At 36.0% G+C, this 12,064-nt stretch overlaps 1 protein-coding gene across 9 annotated transcripts in view; it reads right to left on the reverse strand.

Moving 5' to 3' along the window:
* Nucleotides 1-12,064, reverse strand: part of PIK3CB (phosphatidylinositol-4,5-bisphosphate 3-kinase catalytic subunit beta) — a 235,823-nt gene that overhangs the window by 148,898 nt on the left and 74,861 nt on the right. For 6 of the 9 annotated variants that reach the window (XM_073232256.1, XM_073232261.1, XM_073232255.1 and 3 more), the window contains one exon: nucleotides 9,688-9,913. The exons of the other annotated variants lie outside the window; for them this stretch is intronic. In XM_073232256.1, coding sequence (XP_073088357.1) covers nucleotides 9,688-9,913 — 226 coding nt within the window. The remainder of the gene's footprint in view (nucleotides 1-9,687; nucleotides 9,914-12,064) is intronic. 9 annotated transcript variants of the gene reach the window in all.

Here is a 12,064-nt window from a genome sequence, read left to right on the forward strand (position 1 = left end):
TACATTCAATAAAAATTAGTTTGGATGTTTGGTTTTTAAAAAGCAAACAAAACTGGGCAGGAAAATATCATGAAAGATCATAAAAATATGAAGATAAAACTGCTAAGGAAGTACATTTATTTAAGAGGTTTCAAGTTTGTATTGCTTAGAGATCTAATTGTATGTTTGTCTTGTATTCGAAACCAACATAAGATTATGTATCAGATACTTCAATTTTAAAAAACTCTACTGATACCAAAACCAGGCAAAGACACCACAAAAAAACAAAGTTCCAGACCAATATCCCTGATGAACATAGATGCAAAAATACTCAACAAAATATTAGCACCCCAAATACAAAATTACATCAAAAAGATCATCCATCATGATCAAGTACAATTTATTCCAGGATGCAAAGATGGTACAACATTCAAAAATCTATCAACATCATCCAGAATACCAACAAAAAGAACAAAAAACATATGATCATCTCCATAGAAGCTTAAAAAGAATTCAACAGAATTCAACATCCATTCATGATAAAAACTCTCAACAAAATGGGTATAGAGAGCAAGTACCTCAACATAACAAAGGCCATATATGACAAAACCACAGCCAACATCATACTTAACAGTGAGAAGCTGAAAGCTTTTCCTTTAAGATCAGGAACAAGACAAGGAAGTCCACTCTCACCACTTTTATTGAACATAAACATAGTTCTGGAGGTCCTAGACACGACAATCAGACAACACAAAAAAACAAAAGGCATCCAGATTGATAAAGAAGTTAAACTGTCACTGTTTGCAGATGACATGACATTTTACAAAAAGACCCTAAAGAATCTACTCCAAAACTACTAGATCTAATGTCTAAATTCAGCAAAAGTGGAGGATATAAAATTAATACACAGAAATCTGTTGCATTCCTATACACAATGATGAACTAGCAGGAAGAGAAATCAGGAAAACAATTTCATTCATGACTGCATCAAAAGAATAAAATACCTAGGAATAAACCTAACCAAGGAAGTGAGAGGCCTATACTCTTAAAACTACAAGACACTCATGAGAGAAATTAAAGACACCAATAAATGGAAACACATCCGATGCTCGTGGATAGGAAGAATTAATATTGTCAAAATGGCCATCCTGCCTAAAGCAATCCACAGATTCAATGCAATCCCTATCAAAATACCAACAGCATTATTCAACGTACTAGAGTGAAAAGTCCTAAAATTCATGTGGAACCACAAAAGACCTCGAATAGCAAAAGCAATCCTGAGAAGGAAGAATAAAGCAGGGGGGATTATGCTCCCCTACTTCAAGCTCTACTACAAAGCCACAGTAATCAAGATAATTTGATACTGGCACAAGAAAAGACCTGTAGACCAATGGAACAGACTAGAGAGCCCAGGTATAAATCCAACTATATATGGTCAATTAACATACAGTAAAGGAGCCATGGATAAACAGTGGGGAAATGACAGCCTCTTTAACAACTGGTGTTGGCAAAACTGGACAGCTACATGTAAGAGAATGAAACTGGATTACTGCCTAACCCCATACACATTAGTAAACTCTAAATGGAACAAAGACCTGAATGTAAGTCATGAAACCATAAAACTCTTAGAAGAAAACACAGGCAAAAATCTCTTGAATATAACATGAGCAACATTTTCCTGAACACATCTCCTCAGGCAAGGGAAACAAAAGCAAAAAGTGAACAAACGGGACTACATCATGCTAAAAAGCCTCTGTACAGCAAAGGACACCATCAGCAGAACAAAAATGCATCCTACAGTATGGGAGAATATATTTGTAAATGACATATCTGACAAGAGGTTAACATCCAAAATATATAAAGAACTCAGATGCCTTAACACCAAAAAGCAGATAACCCAATTAAAAAAATGGGCGGAGGATATGAACACTTCTCCAAAGAAGAAATTCAGACGGCCAACAGGCACATGAAAAGAAGCTCCACATCACTAATTATTAGGGAAATGCAAATTAAAACCACAATGAGATATCACCTCACACCAGTTAGGATGGCCAAGATACAAAAGACAAGAAACAACAAACGCTGGCGAGGATGCGGAGAAAAGGAACCCTCCTACACTGCTGGTGGGAATGTAAACTAGGTTCATCCATTGTGGAAAGCAGTATGGAGGTTCCTCAAAAAATGATAAATAGAAATACCATTTGACCCAGGAATTTCACTCCTAGGATTTTACCCAAAGAAAACAACTTCTCAGATTCAAAAAGACACATGCACCCTATGTTTATATCAGCATTTTTTACAATAGCCGAGATATGGAAGCAACCTAAGTGTCCATCAGTAGATGCATGGATAAAGAAAATGTGCTACATATAAACAATGGAATACTATTCAGCCATAAGAAACAAATCCTACCATTTGCAACAACATAGATGGAGCTGGAGGGTATTATGCTCAGTGAAATAAGTCAGGCAGAGAAAGAAAAATACCAAATATTTTCCTTCATTATATATTAACAATGAAGCAAAACTGAAGGAATAAAACAGCAGCAGACGTACAGATTCCAAGAATGGACTAGTGGTTACCAAAGTGGAGGAGTGGGGAAAAGCGAGTGGGAAGGGAGGGAGGGAGAAGGAGATTGTAGGGTATCATGATTGGTACACATGGTGTGTGTGGGGTCACGGGGAAGACAGTGTACTCAGAGAAGACAAATAGAGACTCTGTGGCATCTTTCTACACTGATGGACAGTGGCTGCAATGGGGTATGGGGGAGACTTGATAATAAGGGTGAATGTAATAACCACATTGTTTTTCTTGTGAAACCTTCATAAGACTGTGTATCAATGATACCTCAGTAAAAAAATGATTAATTTGACATTAAAAAATAAAGTCTAACTATGCTGATGGACAGTGACTGTAATGGAGTGAGTATGTGGTGGGGACTTGATGGTGGGAGTCTAGTAACCATAATGTCGCCCATGTAATTACAGACTAATGATACCAGAAAAAAAGTCTAAAGAAACATTAAAAAAAAAATCCATGTTATATTAAAAGCCTCAAGTACATTAAATTTAAAAAGCAGGGATAGAATGGTTCTGCCAAGACTCCTTTTAAGCAAATTAGAAAGGAAGACTATAGAATATGTGTGATTTTTTGTTTTAGAAAGATACTTGAGATGACAATATTAATGGCATTTCATAGTGTTGGAGACGAGACCACAGTGATGCAAGCTGTTTTTATTCCACAAAGTCAATCAATACTGTATCATTTAAATCTACATTATCCGAATATATGCATCTCAGAAAGGGTCATCTAGACAGAGGATTCATCTGTACTGTCCTTTTATATATTAAAACAATTAGTTATTACTTTAAAAATTACTACAATTAATTTGTGCCATTAAATACAGAAAAATTAAAATATTTAAGTTGCATATTGTAGCAAAAGTAGTCTTGAGGGTACAATAGGATGTTTTTGAAATTTTAGATATGGACTAAAAATAGATTACTTGAAATATGTATGAATGAACTATAATTTAAGACTAGCTAAAGCATCTTTACAGCTTCTTCCCCAGCACTGTTCAAACTCTTTCTAGTCGCAGCTAATAGATATTACAGGTAAGGAAAGGAAAATATGTACCTAATAATATATACATCTAACAAAATCAAACTCTTATGCACTGAAAGTCACATCTAATCCACTTTCTAAATGTCTCTCAACTCTACTGCTAGTTCCTGTAGCCATTAACTTAATCTTGGCAATCATCATCCCTCACTTGGATTACCACTTGAGATCTTCACTAATTTCTCTATTCTGTCTTAATCCCTTCAAATATTCTCCATTCTTCGATTTAAATAGTCTTTCTAAAATGCCAATCAGATCATGTTACTCCCCTACTTAAATCCCTTCAATAGCTTCCCAACTCTTTTTAGGAATAAGCCCATACTTTTTATAAGGCCTGGATTGCTCTGCATGCTCTGAAGCTGGTTCCCTTTCTAGTGTTTTTGCTTGCCCTTGCCATTATCATAAACAAACCATAATCAATCTTTTATTCCATTTATCCCATCCTTCACATATTATTGTCAATTCCTTTTACCTGCTCAAATCCTAATCCGCACTGAAAGCTCAGGGTAGCTGTGGTTCCTCTAAAAGGCCATCCTTGATTCACCCAAGTGAGTCAAGTGACCCTCCTTGATTTACAGGAATTTAAACATTGTATTACAATGTGTGTTTACTATCTCCAAGTAGACAAAAACCACATTACCAAAGTTTGCTGTTATATATACTCCAAGTATAAACATTCAACATATACTACGGAACTGCAATTGCTACTCTTTAGGTAATTTTTTAAGATATAAAAAAGGGACTCTGTTAATGTAACTGTTAGAATCAATTTGAAAGTACAGAGTTCTTAATTCATCCAAGATTTACTGAATCCCAATCTTCTGAGAATCTGCTTTTTAAGAAAATGATGAAGTCTGAATTTAGGTACCACTACAAGAGCTCTTAAAAACAGAAACTTTGCCAAAAATAAGAAGTTAGGCTAAATAATTTAATTTTAAGCCTAGTTGGTTTCCTGTATATCTTCTAGTAAGGAAATTTGATAGCAAGTCTTTAATTTTAAGGTAAGACCACTATTTACTTACAAATATTAATTTTCTGATATAAAAAAAGTACTGGGTGAAGATTTTCTTCACACTAAATTATGTATTTCCTTCACTTTAAGATACGCCATGGCTTTACATAGGTGAGAAAATAAGGAGTTATCAAATAATTTTTCAGGTTGCTGACAAAATTATCTGATCCAGATTTACTAATTACTGGGTGTTTGTAGAAATTAATGCAGAGATGACAAGTACCGTCACTACAGATTAGTCAGAACCCAACCAGCAGCTCTGTGAATAATTATTTTAAATAAACATGGAAAATAAAGTAATTAGAACATTATCTTTCAGGAAAAGGTATTTTTAGAACCAGCAAGGCAGTTATGTCTTGTAAAGGTTCTATTGTTTTCTTTGGGGAGGAGGAGGCAGCAAATTTGTTCCTGACGTTAAATTGAAATAATTGTTTATTGTTTTCCCAGGAGGCATGACCTCACCAAGCACCAGTTATAGTCATTACATACAAATTAGCAACTGCAAAAATTGATCTGTTAGGTATTTAAAGTGAAAATTCATCCAAAAAATATTGAAAGACTTACTAAACTTCCTGAAAGAATACTAATATTTCAATTTGTGTGTGTATATGATCAAAACACAAGCATTTCCAGACATGCTGAAGATCTGAAGTACAATTTATAAATACTAAAAAGCTTATAAACTGCTTAACTTAATAAAATAAAAATTCTCCTTACATCCTGATCATTCAAACTACACAGCACACTGCATGAACAAAAATTTTGTACAAGAAGCTTTATGACACTGAATGAAATATGGTGCATTGTTTATAGAGAGAGAAATTCAATTCTAACATATATGTTTGGTCCTCCTGCTATGGTAGAGTAACGTTAGCATTACCAAATAAAACAGCATGCCCAGTTTCTATTTAAATTTTAGATAAACAATCAATGATTTTTAGGATTAAGTATATCCCATACAATACTTGGATCTCCCTTTTTTTTATTTGCTAAATCTGGCAAACTTAGGTAAAGGTAACAGTGGCAAGGGGAGAGAACCAAGATGGCAGCGTGAGTAGAGCAGCGGAAATCTCCTCCCAAAACCAAATATATTTTTGAAAATACAACAAATAAACTAATCCTAAAAGAAAGACCAGAAGACACAGGACAACATCCAGACCACATCCACACCTGCAAGAACCCAGCGCCTCATGAAGCGGGTAAGATACAAGCCCAGGCCCGGCAGGACCCAAGCGACCCACACCCCAGCTCCGGGTGGGAGGAGAGGAGTCGGAGCGGGGAGGGAAATGGGGGCCAGGACTGCTAATCACCCAGCCCTAGCCATCCGCACCAGAGCACAGACACAGTGCATGCGTGGGGTGCTGGAAACTAGGGAAACAGGACAGTAAGACCTGTGAGCGGGTCCCTGCAGCCAGTGAACCTGGGACAAAGAAAAGGGAGTGCTTTTTGAAAGTCTTAAAGGGACAGGGACCCCACAGCTGGACAGAAGCACCCTGGGACACTTAGCCCAGCAGCTGCGAGCCTCGGGGAGCTCTGGGTGCCTGAACCCCCCGCAACACAGCTTGGAGGCCCCTCACCATGATAAACAGCCTCCCGCCTGTTTCCCCTCTGACGCGGCTCCGCCATATTAGAGCAGCAGCCTGAGGCCAGCCACACCCACAGCAACTGCAGAGCTAAATAAACTCCATAGCAGCTGAGCAAGATCAGAAGACCCGTCTGCACGCAGCTGCCCAGCACAAGCTGCTAGAGGCCACTGTTCTCCCAGGAGAGGAAGGCCATAAACTGGCAAGAAAAGACTTTCTCTTACCCAACACACGTGCCAGCTCCCCACAAATATATCTATCGCCATAAAAAGGCATTAGAAATTGATACAGACCAAGATCAAAGAGGCAAACCCTGAGAAGGAGATAGACCTAACCAGTCTTCCTGAAAAAGAATTAAAAATAAAGCTCATAATGCTGACAGAGATGCAGAGAAATATGCAAGACCTAAGGGATGAAGTCCGGAGGGAGATTACAGATGTCCAGAGGGAGATTACAGAGGTGAAACAAACTCTGGAAGGATTTATAAGCAGAATGGATAAGATGCAAGAGGCCATTCATGGAATAGAAACCAGAGAACAGGAACGCATAGAAGCTGATGCAGAGAGAGATAAAAGGATCTTCAGGAATGAAACAATATTATGAGAACTGTGTGACCAAACCAAAAGGAACAATATCTGCATTATAGGGGTACCAGAAAAAGAAGAGGGAGAAAAAGGAATAGAAAGTGTCTTTGAAGAAATAATTACTGAAAACTTCCCCAAATTGGGGGAGGAAATAATCGATCAGACCATGAAAGTGTACAGAACTCCCAACAGAAAGGATCCAAGGAGGACAACACCAAGTCACATAATAATTAAAATGGCAAAGATTAAGAACAAGGACAGAGTTTTAAAGGCAGCTAGAGAGAGGAAAAAGGTCACCTGCAAAGGAAAACCCATCAGGCTATCATCAGACTTCTCAACAGAAACAATACAGGCCAGAAGAGAATGGCATGATATATTTAATGCAATGAAAGAGAAGGGCCTTGAACCAAGAACACTGTATCCAGCACGACTGTCATTTAAATATGAAGGAGGGATTAAACAATTCCCAGACAAGCAAAAGTTGAGGGAATTTGCCTTCCACAAACCACCTCTACAGGGTATTTTAGAGGGACTGCTCTAGATGGGAGCACTCCTAAGACTAAATAGATGTCACCAGAGAAAATAAAATCACAGCAAAGAAAGCAGACCAACCAAATACTAACTAAAGGCAAAATATAAAATCAACTACCCACAAAAGCAGTTAAAGGAAGCACAAAAGAGCACAGAATAAAACAACCAACATATAAAGAAAGGAGGAGGAATAAGAAGGAAGAAAAATAATGAATGACCAGACAGTGTTTTAAGTAGCTCAATAAGTGAGTTAAGTTAGACACTAAGATACTAAAGAAGCTAAACTTGAACCTTTGGCAACCACAAATCTAAAGCCTGCAATGGCAATAAGTACATATCTTTCAATAATCACCCTAAATGTAAATGGACTGAATGCACCAATCAAAACACACAGAATAGAATGGATAAAAAAGCAAGACCCATCTCTATGCTGCTTACAAGAGACTGACCTCAAACCCAAAGACTATAAGAACAAAGAAAGACTGAAGGAACAAAACAGCAGCAGAATCATAGAACCTAAGAATGGACTAACAGTTAAAGGGAAAGGGACTGGGGAGAAAGGGAGGGAAAGGAGGGATAAGGGCGGGGAAAAAGAAAGGGGACATTACGATTAGCATGTATAATGTGGGGGGGTGGGCATGGGGAGAGCTATGCAACACAGAGAAGACAATTAGTGATTCTACAGCATCTTACTACACTGATGGACAGTGACTGTAATGGGGTTTGTGGGGGGGGATTTGGTGAAGGGGGGACCCTAGTAAACATAATATTCTTCATGTAGTTGTAGATTAATGACAACAAAATTAATTAATTAATTAATTAATTTAAAAAGATTAACCCCCCCCCCCCCCGCAAAAAAAAAAAAACAGTGGCTAATGAATCTATGTTCTGGAGATCAAGACCAGAAAGAGAGTTCAGGGATCTAGGTTTTGAAAAAATGGTAAATCTGAAAAAGATACCTATATCCTAACAAAAGCTTTCTCTTCAGTGCTAACCTTTTGAATTATCAAATACTTTAGCAGCCCTAACAGTCAGCATGGTTTTTGTCAGCTTCCTAGCACCAGCATAAAAATACGCAAAAGCTATATATTTTCAGACACACGTGCACACCCTCTTCAAAAGAACTGTATCAAAATATTAATGGGATATTTTTGTCCTGGATAAAACTATAGTGATTGTTTATTCTTTCTATTCTTCCACATATATATTCTTCAATTCAAACAAAGGAAAAACTTTTTCTAAGAGAATTAAAAATCTATTTTTAAAAAATCTCTGAAACTCTAAAAAATACAAAAGAAATGTTTTCTACTAAGGACATTGATACAGAAGAAAAAACTGTATGGTAGTATATAATTATACACCTATTTAATGGGTAAAAAATTATTGCCAAAAGCAAACTAGATATCCTCTGAAGTAAATAAACATTTTTAAATACCAGGGCGTCATTTAGTAAATCAACAAGGGTTCTAAGTACTCAGAACGAAGAGCTCAGTCCCACAATGTAATTATCAGCTAGTCTGAATTACTACTATTGGTCAAGTAAAAAGAACACTATCTTAAAAGGAATGCTACTATATTATCCTTTAATAATGAATTTGATCAATATAGGTAGCCAATCCAGATCCAACATCTTTCCATGCATTTTTTTGTTTTGTATTTAAACTTGAAAAGTCTCCTCCTCAGTAACCCCTTGTAAGACCTAATTCAAGTTAATGTCTTGTCTAAAGTGGTATATTGATAAACCATTAGCCCTGAGACACCTAAGATTACTCAGCAAGATAGATTCCTCCATGGTTCTTTTGTTATTCACAATTCTCCCTGGCATTAATTTAAAAAAAACAATGTAGAGGTGGTATCTCACTGCTAAAATAATTTCTACTTAAAGATAACTTGAATTATAGAGTAAAATTTGTCAATAATATGGGTTACTTACAGAAACATATCAATCAGCTTAAAGTCTTGGTTCATGTAGAGAGTTCTGTATAAATTATGTGCACACTATAGGGGCAGTTCAAAAGAAACTAAAGAAATATCTCTTAGAAAAGGAGTTCTCAAACTATCTGAGGCAAAGGTTCAACTTTTTTCTTCTCAAACAGCCAAAAAACAATACTTTTGTAAAGTAAGTCACTGGAAAGAAAAAAAGATACGCAAAACATAAGCCCTCATGTGTTCTGCAGTATCACATTACTAGAGGAACTTTTAAACATTTACTCTCAATTCCTATACTTACCTTATCTCAGACTGGTAACTATTTATAGACCAGCACTGGTCCATGGACCACACTTTTTAAAGCAGTACCTTGGGTCATCCTTACTACATGTTTATACATACAGCAATAAACACATTAAGAATTAACACTAAGATTTTTTTAAATTACCTTTTCCTATAAGGACTCCAATTTTTGAGTCTAATTTTTCCCCTGGGTCACAACTTCTTGTCACTAATTTGAGAACTGGAAGAAAAGGTCTGATATCACAGAGCCTCCTTGTTTCATCTTCGAGCTCCTCATATACAGCAGTTTGATTCACACATGCAAACATATAGAAGTCAATTTCCATAAGGAGGTTAAACATTGGATAATTGTGAACTTCCTTCCATAACATCTGCAGGGAAAAATACAAGACATTTTCTGGAATGGAAACACCTAATCAAGGGTACAAAGATATATCTACAAGGATGCTTACTACAGCAGTGTTTGTAAAGCTCTAAAACTGAGGACAAGCCAATGTTTTAGCAGTAAGGGATCAGTTAAATCAAGTATAGACTATTACAGGACTGTGAAAATAAAATACAAACACATGGTCACAACAAGGAAAGCTATCCAAGATCTATTAAAGTTTTTTCTTTTTAAATAGCAATTGCAAAAGAATATGTATGGTATTAACCCTTTTGTAAGTAATGTAACAGCAACAAAAATGCATCCATATAAACAAAATTAGTTAAAGTGAACATCTATGAAGAGTGAGACTCAATAAAAACTTCCCTATTTAACCTTCTTGAGAAATGAATAACTTCTAATCAGAAAAAAATAGAAAATTAAAGTATGTATCAACACCCCTTAGTTTTGTTCTGCATTCTTTTCTATTTGCCAGAAGTATTTCATTAACTAACATTGCCCCGTCAAGATAATGAGAGTCAATCTCTCATTATCATTATCATCATCACCCCCCTCCAGCTTCTTCTGGATGAGAACAAAGAAAAGAAGGTCACCATACAAATGCAAAGTGGGATTACAAATTCTAACTGCAGCCAGTACAAAAGCCAGGAGGTAAGGATAACAGACCAGAGGTAAAAAGCATGACTAACCCTTATATTAAGTTATATACAGGAAAATGCAGTGCCATACAACAGAAGAAAAACGGGCAAAATTGGATTTCTTCAAATTAAAAGTTTTGTATATCAAAGGACACTATCATAAGAGTGAAAAGGCAACCCACATGAGAGAAAATATTCGTAAATTATGTATTTGATAAGAGATAAACATCCAAAATATAAAAAGAACTTCTATAACTCAACAATAACAACAAAAAAATTCAAAAATGGGAAATGGTCAATAAAGAATTCTACAAATGGCCAATAAAAACATGAAAAGATGCTTGACATCATTAGTCATTAGGGAAATACAAATAAAAACAATGAGATACTGCTTCACAGCCATAAGATTGGTCATTTTCCAAAAAAACAGGAAAATAACAAGTGTTGGCCATGATGGGAAGAAACTAGAACCTTTGTGCATTGCTGGTATATATATAAAATGGTGCAGCCATTGCAGAAAATGGTTTGGCAGCTCCTTAAAGTTAGAATAGAGTTATCACCTGATCCAACAATCCCACTTCTAGGTATATATCCCAAAAATGGAATGTAGCAATTCAACCAGGTATTAGTACACCCATGTTCATAGCAGCATTATTCACAACAGCCAAAAGACAGATACAACCAAAGTGTTGATCAAAAGATGAGCAAATAAAACAAAATGTGGTATGTCCAAGTATTATTCAATCTCAAAAAGTAAATAATGAAATTTGGATACATGTTACAACATGATGAACTTTGAAAATATTGTGCTAAGTGAAATAAGCCAGACAGAAAATGAAAACTACTATATGATTCCACTTACATGAGGTAGCTAGAATAGACATTTATAGAGACAGAACCTAGAAGAGAGATTACCAGGGACTGGGAGAAGAAGTTTATTATTTAATGAGTACAGAGTATGTATTGGGGATAATGAAAAGTAATGGAAATGATAGTCTGCTGTCCTGACAACACTGTGAATGTATTTAATACCTGGAATTGTGCACCTAAAAATGACTCTAACAGTGTATTTTATATTTTGCGTATTTAACAACAACTTTTTTTTAAGAGGAGGAGGAGGATATGAATGGTTAATCAAGCTTCAGGTACAGCCACAGTGGCCCATACCAGTTACTGGTGACTATAAAAACATGTATTCTCTGCACCTGTGGAATACCTAGACAATTCTCTTTTTTTACTTCAGAGATCATGCAGTTATCAAATTCTCCTATCTCCCTGATCAAAGAAGGTTGGAAAAGAGTTATGAAGGTATCCAAAGTAAAGAACTTTAAAAAGGTTTGTCATAAATACTTCCTAAAAACATTGTAACCACTGATGTCTTTACTGGGTTCAGCTATAAGAAAAACATTAAAGACAAAGTTTAGAAAAATAACTTCATTTTAAATGTTGCATTCTTCACAAATCAATGGCAATCACCAACTGACTTCAAAAAAGAATCC

This window comes from Manis javanica, chromosome 3 (assembly GCF_040802235.1).
Source record: "Manis javanica isolate MJ-LG chromosome 3, MJ_LKY, whole genome shotgun sequence".
Classification (NCBI taxonomy): domain Eukaryota; kingdom Metazoa; phylum Chordata; class Mammalia; order Pholidota; family Manidae; genus Manis; species Manis javanica.